Source organism: Nomascus leucogenys, chromosome 3 (genome assembly GCF_006542625.1).
Source record: "Nomascus leucogenys isolate Asia chromosome 3, Asia_NLE_v1, whole genome shotgun sequence".
NCBI classification, from domain to species: Eukaryota; Metazoa; Chordata; class Mammalia; order Primates; family Hylobatidae; genus Nomascus; species Nomascus leucogenys.
Window position 1 is genome coordinate 73980076 of NC_044383.1, and position 25262 is coordinate 74005337.

Sequence of the window (25262 nt, forward strand, 5' to 3'; positions counted from 1 at the left end):
CCTTGCCCATGCCTATGACCTGAATGGTATTGCCTAGGTTTTCTTCTAGGGTTTTTATGGTTTTAGGTCTAACATGTAAGTCTTTAATCCATCTTGAATTAATTTTTGTATAAGGTGTAAGGAAGGGATCCAGTTTCAGCTTTCTACATATGGCTAGCCAGTTTTCCCAGCACCATTTATTAAATAGGGAATCCTTTCCCCATTTCTTGTTTTTGTCAGGTTTGTCAAAGATCAGATAGCTGTAGATATGTGGCATTATTTCTGAGGGCTCTGTTCTGTTCCATTGATCTATGTCTCTGTTTTGGTACCAGTACCATGCTGTTTTGGTTACTGTAGCCTTGTAGTATAGTTTGAAGTCAGGTAGTGTGATGCCTCCAGCTTTGTTCTTTTGGATTAGGATTGACTTGCTGATGCGGGCTCTTTTTTGGTTCCATATGAACTTTAAAGTAGTTTTATCCAATTCTGTGAAGAAAGTCATTGGTAGCTTGATGGGGATGGCATTGAATCTATAAATTACCTTGGGCAGTATGGCCATTTTCACGATATTGATTCTTCCAACCCATGAGCATGGAATGTTCTTCCATTTGTTTGTATCCTCTTTTATTTCATTGAGCAGTGGTTTGCAGTTCTCCTTGAAGAGGTCCTTCACATCCCTTGTAAGTTGGATTCCTAGGTATTTTATTCTCTTTGAAGCAATTGTGAATGGGAGTTCACTCATGATTTGGCTCTCTGTCTGTGATTGGTGTACAAGAATGCTTGTGATTTTTGCACATTGATTTTGTATCCTGAGACTTTGCTGAAGTTGCTTATCAGCTTAAGGAGATTTTGGGCTGAGACAATGGGGTTTTCTAGATATACAATCATGTCATCTGCAAAGAGGGACAGTTTGACTTCCTCTTTTCCTAATTGAATACCCTTTATTTCCTTCTCCTGCCTGATTGCCCTGGCCCGAACTTCCAGCATTATGTTGAATAGGAGTGGTGAGAGAGGGCATCCCTGTCTTGTGCCAGTTTTCAAAGAGAATGCTTCCAGTTTTTGCCCATTCAGTATGATACTGGCTGTGGGTTTGTCATAGATAGCTCTTATTATTTTGAGATACGTCCCATCAATACCTAATTTATTGAGAGTTTTTAGCATGAAGCGTTGTTGAATTTTGTCAAAGGCCTTTTCTGCATCTATTGAGATAATCATGTGGTTTTTGTCTTTGGTTCTGTTTATATGCTGGATTACATTTATTGATTTGCGTATGTTGAACCAGCCTTGCATCCCAGGGATGAAGCCCATTTGATCATGGTGTATAAGCTTTTTGATGTGCTGCTGGATTTGGTATGCCAGTGTTTTATTGAGGATTTTTGCATCACAGGGTCTGTGTTCTCTAAGAAGACAAGTGAGTGGCAGACAGTACACACGCATAATACCCGTTCTTTCTCTGATTGTCCAGGAGCTAATCATAACTAAGTTTAAAAGCTATTATCATAAACTGCAATAATGAGTTAGTAAACATGAGATAATACTTCCCACATCAATTTTTAAACATCTTCCACAGACATAAATACTTAATAAGACAAAAGTCTCTTAGCAAGTTCTATCTTTCTAAGTAGAAAAACAGTTCATCAAGACTGTTCTTCAGCTTTCGGAAGACAAATGCAACATCTCTGATAATTTCCTAGGGTTGTCAATCTGTCGGCTGTACAATGAAAGTATTAGTTCTTAGTGTTCCCTTTTCTCTCTTGGTTACCTCTAACAGTCCAAATATCAGACAGTTATATTGACAGCATGTTAGAAATTTCTATGAAGACTATTTAGAGGCACATTAAAACTTCAAGCTATTTTTCTGGTAATTAAAAAAATACATTTATTACAAATACTAAAAGACTTGTTTCTCTGGTAATCAAATTACTTAAAAAAATTTTTTTTTGACACAGGGTCTTGGTGTGTCTCACCTGAGCTAGAGTGCAGTGACAATCACAGCTCACTGTAACCTTGAATTCCTAGGCTCAAGCCATCTTTCCTCCTCAGCTTCCCAAGTAGCTGTCACTATAGGACTGTGCCACCATGCACAACTAATTTTTCTATTTTTTTTAAGAGGTGAGGCCTCACTATGTTGCCCAGGCTGGTCTCCAACTCTTGGCCTCAAGTGATCCTCCCACCTTGCCTTCCAAAGTGCTAAGATTACAGGCTGAGCCACCATGTCTGGCCACTTTAAAATTCCTAATATGGTAGTAACCATTACCTCTGCCTTAAGAGTCTATTAAAGTAAATAATTAGTCGGGCACAGTGGCTCACGCCTGTAATCCTAGCACTTTGGGAGGCCGAGATGGGCGGATCACGAGGTCAGGAGATGGAGACCATCCTGGCTAACACAGTGAAACCCCATCTCTTCAAAAAATACAAAAAAAAATTAGGCAGATATGGTGGCGGGCACCTGTAGTCCCAGCTACTCAGGAGGCTGAGGCAGGAGAATGGCGTGAACCCAGGAGGTGGAGCTTGCAGCCAGCCGAGATCTTGCCACTTCAGCCTGGGCGACAGAGCAAGACTCTGTCCCAAAAATAAATAAATAAATAAATAAATAAATAAATAAATAAATAAATAAATAAATAAAGTGAATAACTAGTTCTTTCAAAAAAGTAATTGTTAATACTTAAAAAAAAATTATTAGACATTTTTGGAGGTCCAAAAATATATTTTTTATTCATAGTTCAATGATTGATTCACTGTGATTTCAAGAAATAACATAATTGCACTGGTTTTCAAGTTTTCCATATGTTATTTATGAAGACCCCCAAATAATGGTAATAACATTCCTCTGCTCAGTCAACTTGATTAAGCAACACGTAAAAGGGGTACACCCTCACCTGAATTCAACCACAATCTTCTTCTGGGGAAGACCAGAGAAAAGTTCACTTTTTAATCCATACTTTGAGCCATCTTCAATTACTTGTTGTAGCACTGTCTGAAAATTAAAGGAGTGTAATTTAATGAACAAAAATTACAATGCTTTTAATTACTCTGTTACTGAGAATTAAATGTTGCCAATTTGTTCATTCTAATTTATGGAACTGAGAATTTCATAGCATCCTCAGTAGCACTACCTCCAGCACCACTTTTCTTGTTACTAATGCTAGTTATAGTAGTAACATTAGTTAACATTTACAAGGGTTCTGTGCCCTTTTATATTCCATGTCTATTCATTCTTACAGTAACCAGTCATGTAGGTATTTTACAGAGAAGGAAACTGAAGCTTGGTGAAGTTAAGTAACAACCAAAAGTCCCACAGTAAATATTAACAACAAAACAAAAAGCACCATCTAACACTTATTGAGTTCATACTATGTGCCAGCCACTGTTCCAAGCATTTTATATGCATTAACTTACTTACTCCTCACGACAGCCATAGAGATAAGAACTATTTTAACAAAGAAAGAAAGAAAGTACTGAGGGATTAAATAGTGCAGAAAAGAACTTTTCCACTTCACAGTTAACCTGTTAACTGCTACATGCTGCTGCAGCTTTTGTGATATTAAAGACCACAAGTAATGGTAGGAAAAAGATAAAAATGTATAATGCCTATTATACAAGTTCCTCACTACACAAGTGAGAAACAAGGAAATCCCACAGAAACTTCCCAAACATATTCCAGGTTAGTGTTTAGTTATTAACATAGAACTATGATATATAGTTCACAAAATTCATATTTTATTTTTTGTTAATGGTGATGAACTTTTGTTTACTCGTATTAGTTGATTTTGTTTCCCCAACTGCATCTATATTTTATTTTCATATTTTTGAGACAGGCCTTACTCTGTCTCCCAGGCTGAAGTGCAGTGGCACAATCACGGCTCACTGAAGCCTCAACCAGACTCAAACGATCTTCCTACCTAAGCGATCCTACCACCTTAGCCTCCAGAGTAGCTGGGACTACAGGTACATGCTACCACACCCAGTTAATTAAAACAAAATTTTTTTTGGAAGGGCACAGTGGATCACGCCTGTAATCCCAGCACTTTGGGAGGCTGAGGCAGGTGGATCACGAGGTCAGGAGATTGAGACCATCCTGGCCAACATGGTGAAACCCCATCTCTACTAAAAAAATTAAAAAAAAAAAAAATTAACCAGACATGGTGGCATGCGCCTGTAGTCCCAGCTACTTGGGAGGCTGAGACAGGAGAATCGCTTGAACCCGGGAAGTGGAGGTTGCACTAAGCCGAGATCGCGCCACTGCACTCCAGCCTGGGTGACACAGTGAGACTCTGTCTCAAAAGAAAAAAAAATTTTTTTTTTTTTTTTTAATAGACAGGGTCTCTTGCTCGCTCTGTCGCCCAGGCTGGTCTTGAACTCCTGGGCTCAACTGATCCTGACAGCTTAGCCTCCCAAAGTGCTGGGATTATAGGCGTGAGCCACCATGCCTGGTCCCAAAATGCATCTTGAGTCTTAAAAACGTGGTTTATGTTGTGAAAAATTTTATTAAAGAGTTGGTTAAAATGGTCTCTAAATGGAACAGGCAGAGAAGGGAGCAGCAGCCAGTACATAACAATCGACATTTAAGAAGCATAAAGTGCTAGGTCCAAGACCAGGTGCTCCTACAGTACCCGTTGTCTTTAAGCCTCATAATCTTAAAGATGGGCAACATTTCCCATTTAATGGATGCAAAAACTACGGTTCAGAAATAGTATGTATGTGCACAAGGACGTAGAGAAAATAATACTCTCTCGACTCACAGTGTGCAATAAGAAACAGATAAAGGATTAATACAATATATAGACAGTACACAGAATAGTGTCTGTCATAAACTAGGGACCCAGTATTATTAGTCCAAGAATATATATGACATGAACACATCAGTAAGAAGAAATCCAGATTCAGATTATTCTAAGTTGAAAGTCTACAAATCTTTCCCACTTCTCCTTTTTATGTAATGAATGGTAGACTCCACAACAATTAATCGAAGTTAGAATTCTCTTTAACAATAACCCTCTATCTACTGATTTATCTGGCACAAACAACAAAAAGGCAACGTTAATAATTTTTAAAAAATTGAACATTTAAGACAAGGCTGAAGTCCCTTTCGATCATCTGTCCTTATCCTAATTCCTTCCCTCCTTCTTCAGGAGTAAACACTTTTCAAACATCATCTTACCTGGTGACTACTCCCTTCTTGCAACTATCCTCCTTCCTTGGTTGTAAAGACACAATTCTCTCTCAACTTTTGCTTCTCAATTTCCTTTGTAGGCTCTTCTTCCACCATCTGCCCTTGACTCTGCACACTGTGCTCCATTCTTGCTTCTAGTTTTTTATTTTACACTTTTAGGTGACTTAAACCACTCCCTTAAGATTTCAAATACTTGGCCGGGCATGGTGGCTCACACCTGTAATCCCAGCACTTTGGGAGGCTGAGACAGAAGGATCACCTGAGAGCAGGAGTTCAAGACCAGCCTGACCAACATGGTGAAACCCCGTCTCTACTAAAAATACAAAAAATTAGCCGGGTGTGGTGGTAGGCGCCTGTAACCCCAGCTACTTGGGAAGCTGAGGCAGGAGAATCCCTTGAACCCAGGAGATGGAGGTTGCAATGAGCCGAGATCACGCCATTGCACTCCAGCATGGGCAACAAGAGCGAAACTCCATCTCAAAGAAAAAAAAAAAGACTTCAAATACTAATTACTTAATCTCTCTAGTGCTACAGACTGATTGGACATGCTTTTCAGGCATTTCACAGAAAATACACTTGTTCTTCCATCTACACTGTCTATTTCCACAAACTGCACTACCACTCACCCAACTAACCTACTCAGAAACCTAGGAGTCCCTAACACTTACCTTATTCCCTCAACCTCTGTAATCAATCATCTGTTAATCACTGGGCCCTCTGGGTGTTATCTCCTAAATATCGTTACAGTTATTTAATAACTAGTTCCTCTGCCCTGGTTTAGGCCCTCATCTAAACCTCATCCACTGCAAAACAACACCTACAGTAATGCACCAAGTAACGATGTGTCAGTCAATGATGAACCACATATATACAATGGTGGTCCCATTAAGACTATAATGGAGCTGAAAAATTCTTATCACCCAGCAATGTTGCAGCAGGTCATAATGGCTAGTGCAACGCATTACTCACATGTTTGTGGTAACACTGATGTAAACAAACCTACTAGGCTAGGCTGCCAGTCATGTAAAAGTATAGCACATACAATTATGCACATCAAGATACTTGATAATAATAAAGGACTGTACTGATTTATGTATTTAATCTACTATATTTTTAAATCATAATTTTAAAGCATACTCCTTATACTTATTAAAAACAATTAACTGTAAAACTGCCTCAGGCAGGTCCTTCAGGAGATACTCCAGAAGGTACTGTCATCATAGGAGATGATAGCTTCATGTGTGTTACTGCCCCTGAAGACTTTCCAGTGGGACAAGATGTGGAGGTGAAGACAGTGATATTGATGATCCCGACCCTGTGTAGGCTAAGGCTAATGTGTTTGTGTCTTAGCTTTTAACAAAAAAGTCTAAAAAGTAAATTAAAAAATTAGAAAAAGCTTACAGAATAAGGATATATTTTTGTAATTGTATAATGTGCTTGTTTTAAGCTGTTATTACAAAAGAGCTGAAAAGTTACACAATTAAGCTGATATAAAGAAAAATAAATAGAAGAAAAAAGTTTAAAAAATGAAAAAGTTTATAAAATAAAAATGTTACAGTCAGCTAAGGTTAATTTATTATTGAAGAAAGAAAAATATTTATTTTTTAGAGACAGGGTCTCTAGCCAGGCATGGTGGTGGGCACCTATAATCCCAGCTACTTGGGAGGCTGAGGCAGGAGAATTGCTTGAACCCGGGGGACGGAGGTGGGAGCTGAGGCTGTGCCATTGCACTCCAGCCTGGGCAACAAGAGTGAAACTCTGTCTCAAAAAAAAAAAAAAAAAAAAAAGAGAGAGAGTCTCGCCCTGTCACCCAGGCTGGAGTACAGCAGTGTGATCCTGTACAGCAGTGTTATCCTAGCTCATTGCAGCCCTAACACTCCTGGACTCAAGTGATCCTCCTGCCTCAGCCTCTCAAAGTGCTGGAATTACAGGCATCGGCCACCATGTCCAGCCAAGAAAAAGATTTTTTAATTTTTATTATTTTACTCTGAAGTTATGATACAAGGAAAAATATTTTTTCATAAACCCATTGTAACCTAAGTGTACCATGTTTATAATGTCTACAGTTGTGTACAGTAATGTCCTAGGCCTTCACATGGACTCACCACTCACTCATCCAGAGCAACTCCGAGTCCTGCAAGCTCCATTCATGGTAAATACAGGTATAGCATCTTTTACATTTAATACTGTATTTTTACTGTACCCTTCCTATGTTTAGACAAGATACAAATACCACTGTGTCACAATTGCACAAATACAGTATTTGGTATTTTACATGATGCACAAGTTTATAGCCTAGGTCCATGTAGCTGGTTTTATCATCTAAGTTTGTATAAGTATACTCTACGATGTCCCATAATAACAAAACCACCTATGGACACATTTCTATGAATGTATCCCATTGTTAAGCAACACATGACTACATAACAAAACAATAACACCTAATTATCTTTTTACATAGCACAAACATTTAATCGAGTCTGTTTTATTTAAACCCTTCAATGATTTGAACGGTTTAAGAGATTTTTAAATTTAACTTTTTCTTTTACTTTTGGTTAAACATGCAAAGTTTAATTTGGCAAATTAAAAAGTGTGAAATAAAATGATGTTATCCATTGTGTATTTTTGAAGCATCCCTAAGAAAACAGGGTTTTGTTTGCATTTTTCCTATTTGGTTTAGATCATACTTTGTTTTTTCCCTTTTAACAATTAAATATTACTTGAAGTTACAGTTTCTCTTGAAAGTACTGCAAGCTACTGACAGGTAGAAGTTTGGTACCAAAGTGACAGTTCTTCGCAATACCATTATGGTTACTTCTCAAGCAAAGATATATTAATTCTTTGTTGGTCCTAACCAAGAGTCGAATTTTTTTTCTTGATGTGATCTGAAAAATCCATTAAATATGCAAATGATGGCCGGACGCGGTGGCTCACGCCTGTAATCCCAGCACTTTGGGAGGGTGGGGTGGGTGGATCACCTGAGGTTGGGAGTTCAAGACCAGCCTGACCAACATGGAGAAACCCCGTCTCTACTAAAAATACAAAATTAGCTGGGCACAGTGGCGCATGCCTGTAATCCCAGCTACCTGGGGAGGCAGAGGCAGGAGAATCGCTTGAACCTGGGAGGTGGAGGTTATGGTAAGCAAAGATCATGCCATTGCACTCTAGCCTGGGCAACAAGAGCAAAACTCCGTATCAAAAAAAAACCATGCAAATGACCATCATCTGAGACCTAAAACTTATGGTGTAAACCAACTTACTGCACTGCCAGTTGTATAAAACTATAGCACATACAATTATGTACAGTACATAATACTTCATTATAAATGACTATGTTAGTGATTTATATATTTACTTTTAATCATTATTTTAGAGTATTATCCTACTTATTAAAAAATGGACCGTAAAACAGTTAAAATTATAAAACTAGAGATCCAATACGTGAGAAAAACAGATGCTATAAGCTTGAGAAAAGAAAAATAGCTCAGAGTAGTCTCAGCTATGTGAGGTATGCAGGCCCAGAAAGACACGTGTATCAGACATCAGTTATGCACAAACTCTTCCTCCTATGGGTGGCGACAATTGTTTATGTGATTTTGTTCCCGACTAGCTGCCTCACACATTATCTTCATGTTACTGGAATTTGTGACACGAAGAAAAATATACAGCCTATCAATAGCTTACATTATTTTAATGTAAATTCTGGTTAACAACTCAAACTCCCTCTTCTTTCCCTTTAAAAATCCACTTGTAACTGCTGCCGATCAAAGGGTATATTCAGGGCAACTTGAATCTGTACTCCTCAGCTGCAATCCTCAAGCCTGGCCCAAGTAAACTCTCTACTTCTATTAATTTTGCCTCAGTTTCCTCCTTTTAGGTTGACAGCCAAATGTAGAATACATTAAGTTTTCAGTAAAGAAGAATTATCATTAAAATTGTAACACACAGCAAAGCTACATTCAATAGTCCTTTTCTGAACATGAGTGCTCACTGCTCTAGGATCTGGCTTTACTGTGACACTGAGGAAGGCAACTGTAAGCAGTCTGCTTGCTCCTTTAATGAAAATTCCCACTAAGATTCAGATCCTCAAGGCTGCGATACGGAAGAATTCCCATGTGAGAAAGAGTAGCTGGACTTCAAAGCCCTGACTCTTGTCCCTTCATTGTCAATTGAGAAGGATTTGGGAATATTTTTAATAAGTGAGCTAATGGGTATCCTTAAATCAGAAAAAATTATTTAGTTTGTTAATTGAAATAAAGCTTGAAAATTCATGGCTATTGAAACTTTTATTGTGAGACAAGGTCTCGCTCTGTCACCAACGCTGGAGTGCAATAGCACAACCACAGCTCATTGCAACTCAAACTCCCAGGCTCAAGCGATCCTCCCACCTCAGCCTCCAGAGTAGTTGGGACTGCAGGCGCAAACTACCATGTGTGGCTAATTTTTAAATTTTTTTGTAGAGATATGCTGCCAGGGCTGGTCTACAACTCCCAGGCTCAAGTGATCCTCCTGCCTCAGCCTCCCAAGTGCTTATACAAACCTAGATGATATTGTGTCCGGAATTGGTGAGTTCTTGGTCTCACTGACTTCAAGAATGAAGCCGCGGACCCTCGCGGTGAGTGTTACAGCTCTTAAGGTGGCGCGTCTGGAGTTGTTCGTTCCTTCTGATGTTCGGATGTGTTCGGAGTTTCTTCCTTCTGGTGGGTTCGTGGTCTCGCTGGCTCAGGAGTGAAGCTGCAGACCTTCGTGGTGAGTGTTACAGCTCTTAATGCGGTGCGTCTGGAGTTGTTCCTTCCTCCCGGTGGGCTCGTGATCTCGCTGGCTTCAGGTGTGAAGCTGCAGACCTTCGTGGTGAGTGTTACAGCTCATAAAGGCAGTGTGGACCCAAAGAGTGAGCAGTAGCAAGATTTATTGTAAAGAGCGAAAGAACAAAGCTCCCACAGTGTGGAAGGGGACCCGAGCGGGTTGCCACTGCTGGCTAGGGCAGCCTGCTTTAATTCTCTTATCGGGCCCCACCCACATCCTGCTGATTGGTAGAGACGAGTGGTCTGTTTTGACAGGGCGCTGATTGGTGCGTTTACAATCCCTGAGCTAGACACAAAGGTTCTCCACGTCCCCACCAGATTAACTAGATACAGAGTGTCCACACAAAGGTTCTCCAAGGCCCCACCAGAGTAGCTAGATACAGAGGGTCGATTGGTGCATTCACAAACCCTGAGCTAGACACAGGGTGCTGATTGGTGTGTTTACAAACCTTGAGCTAGATACAGAGTGCGACTGGTGTATTTACAATCCCTGAGCTAGACATAAAGGTTCTCCACGTCCCCACCAGACTCAGGAGCCCAGCTGGCTTCACCCAGTGGATCCCGCACCAGGGCTGCAGATGGAGCTGCCTGCCAGTCCCGCGCGGTGGGCCTGCACTCCTCAGCCCTTGGGTGGTCAATGGGACTGGGCGCTGTGGAGCAGGGGGCGGCGCTCATCAGGGAGGCTCGGGCCGCACAGGAGCCCATGGAGGGGGTGGGAGGCTCAGGCATGGCGGGCTGCAGGTCCCGAGCCCTGCCCCACGGGAAGGCAGCTAAGGCCCGGCAAGAAATTGAGTGCAATGCCAGTGGGCTGGCACTGCTGGGGGACCCAGTACATCCTCTGCAGCCGCTGGCCCGGGTGGTAAGCCCCTCATTGCCCGGGGCCGGCAGGGCCGGCCGGCTGCTCCGAGTGCGGGGCCAGCCAAGCCCACGCCCACCCGGAACTCTAGCTGGCCTGCAAGCTCCGCACGCAGCCCCGGTTCCCGCTTGCGCCTCTCCCTCCACACCTCCCTGCAAGCTGAGAGCGGGCTCCGGCCTCGGCCAGCCCAGAAAGGGGCTCCCACAGTGCAGCGGTGGGCTGAAGGGCTCCTCAAGTGCTGCCAAAGTGGGAGCCCAGGTAGAGAAGGCGCCGAGAGCGAGCGAGGGCTGTGAGGACTGCCAGCATGCTGTTACCTCTCAATACAGTCTACTACACGCCTAGGCTGTATGCTACAGGCTATTGCTCCTAGGCCACAAACCTGTATAGCATGTTACTGTACTGAATACTGTATGCAACTGTAACATAATAGTGTCTGTATACTTAAATATATCTAAACACAGAAAGGTACAATAAAAATATGGTATAGTCTTATGGGACCATCATCTATACACGTTGTGTATGAAATGTCATTATGTGGTATATGACTATAGAGTGCTATGAGAGCATATAAATGAAGGGGTCAGAAAGGTACTGCCAAAGAAATATCAAGATTTAAAGGATGAGTAGGTGTTAACTTGGGGTGGCACTCCCCAAGTTATGGATCAGTATGTGCAAAGGTTTTGAGGCTAGAGGAGGCATAAAGAATTTAAACTGGAGGAAGACCACTGTGGCTGAAGCAGAGAATGAAAGCACAATGGCTGGATATTAACTTATTCTTACCTTTGTTAAGAGCTCTCTGTTTATTTTGAAATTTACAGTCCTTTGACCAGTACTGATTTCACTCACCACTGTATCACATCTTAGCTGAAAAGAACAAATCACACAAAGTAGGTATGTTATATAATAGGCCTAATGAGATATGTAATTCTAATGCTATTTTTGGCTTACAAAGACACAAGTAAGTCATCTTTCATGGTCCCTATTATCGGGTCCTAGTTCTCAGGCAATCTCTTTAGTTCCATACTTCTATTTAAGTAAACACATTTTCTTTTTTTCCCAACTAACATGCTATTCTGTATTCAGTCTCTCTCTTCCTCATTCTCTTTCCCTCCCCTCAAATTCACCTTTTAACAAGTAAGAAAAATCACTCTACCCATATTCTACCTACTCTGACATATGATGAACACTTTTAATCTCACCTAGCTTTCATGAGAGCCACAGAACATGACATTCTGTCAGGGTCTACGCTAAAGCACCTGCACCAACAGATAAGATGTAATTTAGATAGTTTGTCTTCTATGCATATGCCTTCACTTTTTAACCTATTAGATGTTTGAACCCATCTCATGAAAAACCTATAGGACTTGAAGAGATATCTGCTGTCATTAAAGAGCAACTAGTCTTTATTTTTAAGAACTTACAAGAAATGGGGAAAAGGAACTAAATATTGTATTTTGAATAATTCTATTCCTGGTAAATATCTGGGAGTGATTTTCTGATCAAATAAATATTTACTAAGCTACCAATGCTCCTTTATCATAGTCATTCTTTAAATAAGCATCTTTTTCTATGATAGTGACTTTCATTGTTCCAATTCTTTTGAGTTCCCAGACACTGACTCTGTGACATATGTTAATAACCTTGTCCAACATATCTGCCATTTCTGAAGGAATTACACTAACAATTTATGTTTAGTAATTCCTTACAATCCTTTCAATTCCTCTTTTAGATATCAAATCCATCAGAGAACTTAGAAATGAAAGAGGCTTATTAAATCATCTAACCACCTCTTCTCTGTAATCATGATTCTATTTACATCTAATCATTTCTTCTCATATTTCAATGTTCATCTTTTCAGAAACTCATTTTAAAAATTGCAACTCACTGCTCTAATTTATCAAGCTTGTTCTCCTAAATTCAAAAGTCCATCCAGCTTCAATCTTTAAATTTAATTAACACTTCGGTCTTCCTGTAAGTGGTTAATCAAAAAATTGAACAATGTCAGCTCAAGAGGAATGCTTTATAACTAATTTGAAAAATCATTATAACCTTATAGTACATGGCTAAAATGAATTTAAATTATATTACACAAGATGCCTCGAACAAAGAAACACTATTAAATTCACTATTATGGCTGAGATAGCCTGCAAAGTATTTTTTTTTAATAACAAGTCTATTACAATGTCAAAAAGAGATAATAGTGCTAACGTACCTTCTCTGCTAGTCTCTTGGCTTGAACTTGAATATCTGGTCTTGAATGGTCGTTGTCTTTTTCCAGTAAAGAATCCACAGAAAGCTGAAAATCAGCTACTTCTCTAAAGACAGACATTGAAACGAGATAGAACTGTTACCTTAAAAGCATTAGTTGTGTAACAAAGATTAATCACTATGAGTTCTCCATTGAGACATACCTTTACCAGAAGAAGGTGTTATGTGTACTTTCAAAATTAAAAACAAGGGGGCCGAGAGCGGTGGCTCATGCCTGTAATCCCAGCACTTTGGGAGGCCAAGGCAGGTGCATCACCTGAGGTCAGGAGTTCTAGACCAGCCTGGCCACATGGTAAAACCCCATCTCTACTAAAACTACACACACACACACACACACACACACACACACACACACACACACAAATTAGCCAGGCATGGTGGTGTGTACCTACAATCCCAGCTGCTTGGGAGACTGAAGCAGGGAAATCACTTGAATCCTGGAGGTGGAGATTGCAGTGAGTCAAGATTGCACCACTGCACTCCAGCCTGGGTGACAAGAGTGAAACTCTGTCTCAAAAAAGTAAATAAAATAAAATAAAATAAATAAAAAACAAAATTAAAAGCAAGAAAATGAGAAATAACCTAGTATTTACTTAGAATGTTTTTCTTATCATCTTATAAAATTCTTCCTTTTCTGACTGGGCGCAGATCCCAGCACTTTGGTGTTGGCCGAGGCAAGTGGATCACTTAAGGTCAGGAGTTTGAGACCAGCCTGGCCAACATGGAGAAACCCCATCTCTACTAAAAATACAAAAATTAGCCAGTCGTGGTGGCGTGCACCTCTAAGCCCAGCTACTCGGGAGGCTGAGGCATGACAATTGTTCGAACCCGGGAGGCAGAGGTTGCAGTGAGCTGAGATCATGCCACTGCACTCCAGCCTGGGTGACAGAGCAAGACCCAGTCTCAAAAAATTCTTCCTCTTCCATTACCCAATTGTAGCTTTAAGTGGTATCTCTGTGAAACAGGTAGAGCAGCCACCTTATTTTATAGACATGAAAACTGATGTCTGGCAAGCTAAATGTCTCCTTTAAAATCCTACTGCAAATAAAAACAGATTGAGAAAAAAGCCCAGGTCTCTTTACCTCTTCTACAATGCTTCCTCTACTACTCCAAATGTGTGCTTCTAATTCAAACCTCTCCACTGACCTCCAAATGACATATTTTTTAAATGTTGTAATTTGAGTTTCAACATGAGAAAAAGAAGAATATTACTCTTAACACTCAGTAGTTCATTAAAGAGACGGGCAATGCCATTTATCCTTTTCATTGGGTAGGTGAAAAAACAATACAAAAACAAAGAAACAAACACAAAGCATGATTAATGAAAACAAATCATTTGCATCATGAGATCAGTTCTTTCTAGGGAAGCAGGGTAGGGAATGAAGTCAAACAAATATATATCAGTGACTTTAACATTATCTGTAATGCTTAATAAAAATCAAAAGCTCTCCCTTTCCCTACAAAATAAGACTTGAAGTAAATTTGGAAAAAGGACTTGACAACTTAGAAAGTGACCATGAGAGTACTCATTACATCATTCTCTATGAATTTTTCTGTAGGTTTGAAATAGCTCAAGGTGCAAAAAAAATTTTTTTTTAATCAACATATAAGCATCTATATAACTACTCACACTAATTTATCTTCTGGTGTTTAATATGGAACTAGAGAATGAGACTCGATGGGCAGAGTAAGAGGGCTGAAACATTATTTATCCAGCCCATCTGTCACTGGAATGAAAAGACTTATTTTTGAGAAGGCACAAATTACTTCCTTCATTAACACTTATGAAACTCAGGGAAATAACGAAAAATTCCTGTGTGACTTCTGGTTAACATCACATTTAAGAACCTAGTCCACAATGACCATTAAGAATTTTCCTGAGCCTTAATACATCATCCAGCAGCCTACTATGTATTACACTTTGTCCAGGTACAGTGGCCCATGCCTGTAATTCCAGCACTTTGGGAGGTCAAGGCAGGAGGATTGCTTGAGCTCAGGAGTTCAAGACCAGCTTGGGCAACATAGCAAGACCCAATCTCTAAGAAAAAAAATTTATATTAAAAAATGAAAACAATCTAAATGCCTAGCAACAAGGGAATGTTACAATATTGCTAAAAGTGATATTCACTTTAAAAAAAGAATTATGGGCCGGGCGCGGTGGCTCACGCTTGTAATCCCAGCACTTTGGGAGGCCGAGGCGGGCGGATCACGAGGTCAGGAGATCGAGACCACGGTGAAACTCCGTCTCTACTAAAAATACAAAAAAATTAGCCGGGCGTGGTGGCGGGCGCCTGTAGTCCCAGCTACTCGGAGAGGTTGAGGCAGGAGAATGGCGTGAACCCGGGAGGCGGAGCTTGCAGTGAGCCGAGATTGCGCCACTGCACTCCAACCTGGGTGACAGAGCGAGACTCCGTCTCAAAAAAAAAAAAAAAAAAAAAAAGAATTATGTCAGGAAAAGGATTCAAATATCTTATGTTTTTCTATGTAGTTTTATAGCTATGTCTTTTTAAACACTAAAAAAAATTCAAAGAAAAAAGTAAAAAATACATCAACTTGCTAAAATCAGTTGTCTTACTGTAGTAGACTATTGGGGGCTTTTATCTTTTCTTATTCTTCTGTATTTTACTGAATTTCCTTAAGAAGATTATCTGTTTTGCTTTTATAATAGAAAAACACATTTAAAAATAAAACCTTTAAAAAGACAAAACATCTAAGTATGAAAAGCAGTAGGTATCAAAATAAACAACTGTGGATGAGGAGAGCCCAACACAGTGGCTCACGCCTATAATTCTAGTGTGGGAGGCTGAGGTAGGAGAATTGCTTGAACCGAGGAGTTCAAGACTAGCCTGGGCAACGTAGGGAGACACCATCTCTACAGAAAATTTAAAAACTTAGCCAAGTATGGTGGCCTACGCTTCTGGTCCCAGCTAATTGGCAGGCTGAGATGGGAGGATAGCTTGAGCCTGGGAGCTTAAGGCTGCAGTAAGCCGTGATTCTGCCACTGCACTCCAGCCTCAGCAACCAACAGAGCTAGATCCTGTCTCCAAAAAAAAAAAAAAAAAAAAAAAAAAAAATGTGGACAAGGAGAGTAGACGGGGTATAAAAGAAACAAAACTGGGCCGGGCATGGTGGCTCAAGCCTGTAATCCCAGCACTTTGAGAGGCTGAGGCGGGCGCATGTTGCCCAAGCCGGTCTTGAACTCCTGAGCTCAAGCAATCCTCCTGCCTTGGCCTCCCAAGGTCAGGAGTTTGAGATCAGCCTGGCCAACATGGTGAAACTCCATCCCTACTAAAAATACAAAAATTAGCTGGGCATGGTGGTATGTGCCTGTAATCCCAGCTACTGGGGAAGCTGAGGCAGGAGAATGGCTTGAACCCAGAAGGTGGAGGTTGCAGTAAGCCGAGATTGTGCCACTGCACTCCAGCCTGGGTGACAGAGCAAGACTCCGTCTCAAAAAAACAAACAACAAAAAAAAACTGGTCCCATGCAGATGATGATGGGTGATGGGCACACATAGGGTTCATTAAACTAGTCCCCGTACATTCATTCTTTATACTTAAAAAAGTTTAAAAAGCAATAGTTATTTTCCCATTACTTCTGAGGAGTTGTGATATTTGTTAGTGTGAAATCCACAGACTTGATAGCCATTGGCTTATAATAAAGTTGTTAATTCTGTTTACTATCATCAGATAGTAGAAAGAAAATAAAATAGAGAGAATTAGATCAGAGTAAATTAATTCATTATATTAATTAAACCAGGTTAACAAAAATACTATTTCTTAATTCTCCTGGCACTTACAAGCATTCTGGAATAAAGTTAGAAATATAGAACGGTTAGGCTTAGTTACATACTGTAAAGGAAACCTGAATTTATTATGGCAAAGCACTAGAGGTTCCCTTTGTTTTAAGTAAACCTAATATGAAGAATTTCAGATTTGTAGGCCAGAAAAATCTTGAGGCCCTCCCCAATATTTATTTATTTACTTTTTTTGAGACGGAGTCTCGCTCTGTCACTCAGGCTGGAGTGCAGTGGCAAGATCTGGGCTCACTCTAACCTCCGCCTCCCCGGTTCAAGTGATTCTCCTGCCTCAGCCTCCCGAGTAGCTGGGATTACAGGCGCATGCCACCACGCCTGGCTAATTTTTTGTATTTCTAGTAGAGACGGGGTTTCACCATGTTAGCCAGGATGGTCTCAATCTCCTGACCTCATGATCCACCTGCCTCGGCCTCCCAAAGTGCTGGGATTACAGGCGTGAGCCACCGTGCCCGGCCCCAATATTTATTTTCTATAAAGTCAATACCTCAGATTCTTAAAGTGGAAGCAGGCAAAGGAAATCCTATTCAAAAGACGGGCCAAGATGGTTCAGCTTATTAAAGGCCTTTGACACATTAAATAAAAATGGAAACAAACAGGCTGGGTGTGGTGGTTCATACTTGTAATCCCAGTACTTTGGGAGACCAAGGCAGGTGGATTGCCTGAGCTCAGGAATTCAAGACCACCCTGGGCAACATGACTAAACCCCATCTCTACAACAAATACAAAAACGTCAGCCAGGCATAGTGGCGTGAGCCTGTAGTCCAAGCCACTCTGGAGGCTGAGGTGGGAGGATCACTTGAGCACAAAAGTTTGAGGCAGCAGTGAGCCGAGATCACACCACTGCCCTCCAGCTTGGGCGACAGAATGAGACCTGGTCTCAAAACAAACAACAAACCAGTAACATTTCCCTTATTATGCAGAATGTCATTTATAGATTTTACAAAATAGACAGCTAGTTTGGAAGGCTACATCTATTTACATATAATCATGAGATCCTCTTGCCTCTCTTACAGAAAGTCAATAGAAAAAGCTGCAGTGGGCCATTTTAAAGGTGCTTTTACTAGAAGGCCAAATGTAGCCTTTGTCTTTCTTTTCCACTTACTTCTTTGTTCTATTCTGAGAAGAATATTCATTCTACTCAAAATCCTGACAAAGTTAAGTGAATAAAATACAAGGACAGAATGGTACTGGTAATTATATCTTTACTTCTTTTCAAAGCTTAGGACTTAAATGACTACTATGTAGCTAATTTCTTGTCATTATTAATTGACAGACAATAATCTATCCAAGTATTGAAGTTTTCTACCCAAATCGTAAACAAGAATCATTTAGGATGACCAAACTCACAAAGAGATACCTCTCTGTAACTGAGAAAGCAACTATTGGTTGTGTCTAGTCCTAACCAACAGTTTTCTATCACTGGGAGTACTCAAAAGGAAACTCAATAAACAAAAACAACATTAAAAACCTAGTAGATAAATATGGTACAACAGTATTCAACCACCAGATGGTTGTACAATCTTTAATATCCCTTCAAAAACCCTGAGATTCTAACCACAATTTTAGTTATTTTATTTATTGTTACAGAATTGAATTTGAACCTCATTCCCAGACTTTGCCACAATTATAGTTACTAGCATAACTAAAATAATGAATATAAGAATATATAATCTGCCATATCAGAGTATTTAAAATACAGATTTTAATTTTATTAAGTCAATAGGAGTAATAGGCTGAATATAATGAATCATATCTTACAGTTAATTTCAAGGACTATTCCACAAATTGAAAAGTAACAATTCTTTTTTGCTTTTTTGGTATATCAACAAAGTCAGCAACATTTTAGATTGTTAAAAGTATATTATACTTAACTCTTTTTGGGAAATTGGAACTGCAGATATTGATGTGATCAAGTTTTCTGGTGGAAGATTCAACACTCTGGAAAGCTAAAAATCAAAAAGAACAAAACAGTGCAAGATTGTTGACGTATTTGTTCCATTCAATGGAATACCACTTATAAGAATAAACTATTAATACACTTAACACGAATGAGCTCCAAATGCATTCCAAGTGAAGGAAGCCAGATTCAAAAAGGTATATAGTGTATGATTCAATTATTTGACCCTCTGGAAAACCGAAAGGGGAGGATTTGACCATAAATTAACAGAACTGTTCAGCAAAAAGAATGAATTTTACCTTCGTAAATTAAAAAAAAAAAAAAAGTATGGCAGGAGAGGAGATAAACCACTGAGAATCCACAGATAATTCACTTACTTTTTTCATTAAAAAAAATTGAGTGGCTACTTAATGTGCCAGGCATTATTCCAGGTATTGGGGATACAGCGGTGAACAAAACAGACCAAAAAAACCTCATGGCATTTACAAATAAACAAGTAAATAATAGGGAAAATCTGATCCCCGTCCCTATCAAAGGCTTAATCATTAGAATAGTAGGGGTGGATGTATTATATACATATATTTTGTAGCACAGACAGAGTCTCGCTATGTTGCCCAGGCCGGTCTTGAATTCCTGGCCTCATGTGATCCTTCCACATCAACTCCCCAAAGTACTGGGATTATAGGTGTGAGGAACTCTGCCTTGCTGGATTTGTATTTTCTAAAAGCTCCTTGTGTGACTGTTAATACATAGCCAAAGTTGTGAACTATTACCCTAATTGGACACTTAAAGTTAGGTGGAAGAGACATTCCCATGTACTGAATGATTTATTTTTTTTGAGATGGAGTCTCGCTCTGTCACCCAGGCTGGAGTACGGTAACGTGATCTCGGCTCACTGAGGCCTCCGTCTCCCGGGTTCAAGCGATTCTCCTGCCTCAGCCGCCCAAGTAGCTGGGATTACAGACGCACACCACCAAGCCCAGCTATTTTTTTCTATTTTTAGTAGAGACGGGGCTTTGACATTTTGGCCAGGCTGGTCTCAAACTCCTGACCTCAGATGATCCACCCGCCTCAGCCTCCCAAAGTGTTGAGATTACAGGCGTAAACCACCATGCCTATAGAGACAGTCTTGCTATGTTGACCAAGCTGGCCTCTAACTTCTGGCCTCAAGCAAACCTCCCACCTCCGCCCCCCAAAGTGCTGGGATTACAAGAGCGAGCCACCGCACCAGTCCTGAATTATTCCTATCTGACAGGCATGTCTTAAGTGCCTTAATTTTTCCTTGCAACAATCCCAGACTTTCCTACTATTTCAAACCTCATTTATAAATGATCAAACTGAAGTACAGGGAATTTACTTAACTTGCCTAAGTGGAAAGAAAAGCTAGGATGTGAACACAGGCTATCTAAAACCGGAACCTATACTCAACCCCTATGCCATATTGATATGGTTTGGTTATATTTCCTCCCAAAATCTGATCTTGAATTATAGCTCCCATAATCCCCACGTGTCATGGGAGGGACCAGGTGGAGATAATTGAATCACGGGGTGGTTTCCCCCATTCTGTTCTCGTGACAGTGAGTTAGTTCTCACAAGATCTGATGGTTTTAAAAGAGGCTTTCCCCTACCCTTTGCTCGACAGTTCTCCTTGCTGCTGCCATGTGAAGAATGTGTCTGCTTCCCCTTCTGCAATTATTATAAGTTTCCTGAGGCCTCCCCAGCCATGTTGAACTGTGAGTCAATTAAATCTCTTTCCTTTATAAATTACCCAGTGTCAGGCATGTCTTTATTAGCAGTGTGAAAACAGACTAATACATATATGTATATCCTTTCATTGAGAAATGCATAAAAACAAAATAGTGAAATAACAGCATAGCCAGTATAAATTTACAACTGTCTTCAACTTTTCCCCCACTTCTCCAATACTCATGTAGCCTCTACAAAGGACTATACATGGCTGTAGAGTTGGGAAAAAGAGAAGGGAATGATGGGGGAAACAGAAAAAGTAAGAATGTAAGAAGAGTTTAAGAAGAAATCATCTTCAAGGGTGTTTGTGACTGTTCAGGAGAGCAATAAAATTAAAACCACTGTCTCTTGATTAATAATAACATATACTCTCCTGTTGTCAACCGAAGTTATTTGTTGAATTTCACAAACGTATTAACTGTAAAAACTTGCCCAAACTAGCAGACCTGGAGACATCACTTTCTTTAAGAGGCTTGTACATTTCCACTTTGGCTTGGTACAGATTGATTTTTTAAAGTTTCCTCTCAGGGTACAAAATTCTTTATTTTCTAGACTTTAGGAAGTAAATTACTGTATTCCTTACTAAAAAGTCATTTCTTTGGGACGTATTTACAGAAGTAGGTAAATATTTCCAAAGCATTTATAGGATAAAGGCTCAAACAGTTCATGTTTATAGTACAAAATGTTTCTAGAATAGAAACATCAGTAATAAAGGTTCTATCGTAATTTCTCAGAAAAAAAAAAAGGATCCAAATTCCAGTTCTACTTTTATTAGTTAAGAGACCTTGAGAAAGTAATTTTACATGAATGAGCTATAGTTTTCACAGCTGAAATATGGGGATAATAAATCTGTTAAACAATAAACTAGGGCTCTTGTGATGACTAAGAAAAATATGTCATATAATAAACATGTAATAAATATTTCCTTCTCCTTTAAAAAAATTTATTTTGGACACATCTCCCAAACTTAACCATAATCACTAAGATTTTCTGTCTATCTTAAATATAACAATTCAGCTGAAAAAAACTTAGTGATTAGGTCAATTTTGAAGCATTTCAGCTGACAAATAGGTTGTGAACTTGGGTAGCAATAAAATGCTGACATTTAAATGAACAATATGCAATTCTCATTTAGAGAATTCTTTTGGCTAAACTAAAAGGTACTTAATAATTTCTTCTTCTTCTTTTTTTTTTCCCCCAGAGACAAGGTCTCACTCTGTTACCCAGGCTGGAGTGCAGTGGCTCACAATCATACCTCACTGCAGCCTCGACCTCCTGGTCTCAAGCGGTCCTCCCACCTCAGCTTCCTAAGTAGCTGGGACTCCAAGGAATTGCGCCACCATGCCCAGCCTCATGTATTATCTTACTATATTTCATTTGCTACCAAAACGCTCGGAGTGGGGCTTAAGCACATAAAATGAAATGGAGGTATAAATTTATACCAGAAAACCCTAAGCTCAAGGTACTTACGTTCTTGGCAGTCAAGGTACAAAGGGAATCTATCTACACAGCATGTTTTACCCCTAGTACTACAGGGTAAACATATATATACAGTAAATAGCAGGAATGAAGTTTTCCTGAAAGTAATTCTAAGACTAGTTTATCTTACTCATATGAAGATATAAATAACAAGACAGTAGTTTCAATAGCAGTTTCACAGAGGATACATGTATAATTAGTCTGTTCTTGTACTGCTATAAAGACATAACTGAGGCTGGCTAATTCATGAAGAAAAGAAGTTTACTTGGCTCACGGTTCCACAGGCTGTACAGGAAGCATGTACGGGGAGGCCTCAGAAAACTCAATCATGGCAGAAAGCAAAAGGGAAGCAGGCACATCTTACACGGTGGGAGCAGGAAGAAAAGAGTGAATGGGGAGATGCTACACACTTTTAAACAACCAGATCTTGTGAGAATTCTATCACCGAGGCAGCACTATGGGAATGGTGCTAAACCATTAGAAACCATCCCCATGATCCAATCAGCTCTCACCAGGCCCCACTTCCAACACTGGGGATTACAATTGAACATGAGATTTGGGTGGGGACACAGAGCCAAACCATATCAGTATAGAAACATTCTTACATAATATAAATTTTAAAACAAACAAACAAGAAAAAGGGGGTTGGGGTGAATGTGGAATTACTGTTTAATGGGTAGAGAGTTTTAGTCGTGCAAGATGAAAACTGTTCCGCAGACAGATGGTGGTGATGGTTGCACAATGTGAATGTACTTAATGCCACTGAACTGTATACTTAAAAATGGCTAAGATGGCAAATTTTACGTTATGTGTATTTTTTCACAATTAAAAAAAAAAAAACAATCAAGAAGACTTCCGGGATAAAGTAATGAAATGAAAGCTTCTTCACGTAATCTCCCATCTTCAACCAACATCAAAAAGAAAAGGAAGGAAAGTAAGTAAACACATAGGTAGGTTGGTTCTCCAGCAGCAAATACACAAGACAGAAAGAGCTCAAAGTCATAAATTTCAAAGGTGATAGTCAAGTAAAAATACAATAGCTTCTGGAGGAGAATGGAACAGCCCTGTTTGGCAAGGCTAACTCAGTCCTCATGTATCAGAAGTCAGAGATGAATTAACAATTCTCATTAACACCCCAAATCTGGAGAAAAACAAACTGAATAAATTCCATTATTTTTTCCCTCTTGCAACTAGGAAATGCTGCCCAAGCTGTGGGAAACAATTAGTAAGACAGAAATGAATTCCAGCACTTTCCAGCAAAAGTAAAAATTCTAGAGTAACACACTGATGGCCTTTCCAATGAAAACACAATCCATTCTCCTACTGCAGAAAGCAAACCTTGATATGGTGTTGTGTGAGCAGTAAGAATCAGAGTAGTTTTTACAGGAAGACAGAAAAATATCAGGGCTAGTTTGCAAAAATTTAATATACCATGTCAGAGTTGAGGAATAATGTGTACAGGTCACCATGACATACTAGACAGAGAGACAAAAGAGGAATGCAAAGGGGGAGGAGTTTACCTTTGTGCAACCACAAAGGTGAGGTAAGCCAAAAACAAATGTGACATGAGGAGTGAAGAAGTCATCCCACAGTGTGCAAACAAATGGAAAGCTGGGGCAGAGCTGTCAAGCATGAGCAAGAGGAAAAAGAACAGGCATCACCAGTAGGTGATCAAACTGAAATAAACAAAAATAGGGAGACAGAATAGGGAGGGAGGCACAGACCAGAAGATAGACAGCTGGAAAAAATGTAGCATACAACAGATCAAAGAATTCTGCCCAGGAGAAAAATGTAACCCAATGAATACGAAGAACATTATTCACAAATGCTTCAGGATTTGGAACTTACTGAGAATGTGAATAAAATAAACAAGAACTAAAAGACAAGATGCGAAAACACGAGTGAATTTTATAAGGAGTCTAAAAATTAATGATCAAACTTTTTACCATAAAACTAATAATTAAGAATTATTATACTGTATACTTAAAAATGGCTAAGACGGCCATTTTTATAAGAGTATGGGGAGATGCTACACACTTTTAAACATTACATAACATTCATAACATTACAAACATTACATACATAACAATACTATTATAAGAGTATAGTCATAATTGAAAAAAAAACTGACATAGAAGAACTAACCAGAGAATACAAAGATTAATGTAATCAGAAAAATAAATAGAATTGAAGAAAGATAATCCAACCTTAGGAAAACTGGTGTCCCTAAAATACAAAAAGAATGACGACTAGCAAACAAACATGCAGACAGGAAGGAAGGAAGGTAGACTGCTTCCCTAGCAACCAATCATAAGAATAGAGAGACAAAATCCAAAGCCATAAACTTCAAAAGAGATCTCCAAGAAAAGATACTACAGATTCTGAAGCAGAATGGAGCAGCCTTATTTGGCAGGGCTCCTAACTTGATCTCACTTATCAGAAGCCACAGAGATGAACCCTACAAAATAGAAAGTGCACACACACGCACATACACACACACACACCCCTTGGCTTCCCCAAAAGCAGGGCCTGAGAAAAAGACTTGCAGGCAAGTAGTTTATTTGGGAGATGGTTCCTGAGGGCAGAAGTGATGAGAGAGAGGGAAGGAAGAAAAGTTAATACAAGATTATGCCATCAAAGTCATTGCTATAAGCAATGGAGGCTTAATTTCCATGGTACCTCCTAAAATACATATGTAGTGTTTACCAGAATTCTCTATCCAAAATAATTCCACCACACTGGAGCTATGTATGTGCTGGGACCAGCAGGCTCCAGAGAGGATGAGGTGCTATTAGCAATAAGTGAATGGAAGCACACACGAAACTGTTTACACCTGTGTAAATAGTTGTAAACCTGTATTTACAACTGTGGCAGCTGGAATCAGAGGTGTGACCAAAGTGATGGGAGATAGGGCACAATATAAACAATAAAGGGAACAACTTCCATGAAATGAAGAAACAAATCTAAATTGTGGTACACTACTGCTATGGCACATCATTCAGCAGTAAAATCAAAGAACTACACCTCCATGCATCATTGTGGATAAATCTTTTTTTTTTGTTTTTGAGATGGAGTTTCGCTCTTGTCACCCAGGCTAGAGTGCAATGGTGTGATCGCTCACTGCAACCTCTGCCTCCTGGGTTCAAGGAATTCTCCTGCCTCAGCCTGGGATTACAGGCACCCACCATGCCTAGTTAATTTTTGTATTTTTAGTAGAGACGAGGCTTCACCCCGTTGGCCAGGTT

At 39.7% G+C, this 25262-nt stretch overlaps 1 protein-coding gene across 4 annotated transcripts in view; it reads right to left on the reverse strand.

Moving 5' to 3' along the window:
- The window catches only part of RARS2 (arginyl-tRNA synthetase 2, mitochondrial), an 81064-nt gene that overhangs the window by 42145 nt on the left and 13657 nt on the right, over positions 1–25262 (reverse strand). For 3 of the 4 annotated variants that reach the window (XM_030809460.1, XM_030809458.1, XM_003258319.4), the window contains 4 exons: positions 18768–18841; positions 13023–13125; positions 11591–11674; positions 2856–2953 (listed from right to left, as the gene is read on the reverse strand). Coding sequence is in view for 2 of the 4 variants with exons in the window: in XM_030809458.1 (XP_030665318.1) it covers positions 2856–2953; positions 11591–11674; positions 13023–13125; positions 18768–18841 (359 nt within the window). In the remaining 2 variants the exon portion in view is untranslated. Of the gene's footprint in view, positions 1–2855; positions 2954–11590; positions 11675–13022; positions 13126–13466; positions 13586–18767; positions 18842–25262 lie in introns of all 4 variants that reach the window. The other variant, XM_030809461.1, reaches the window with a different exon arrangement.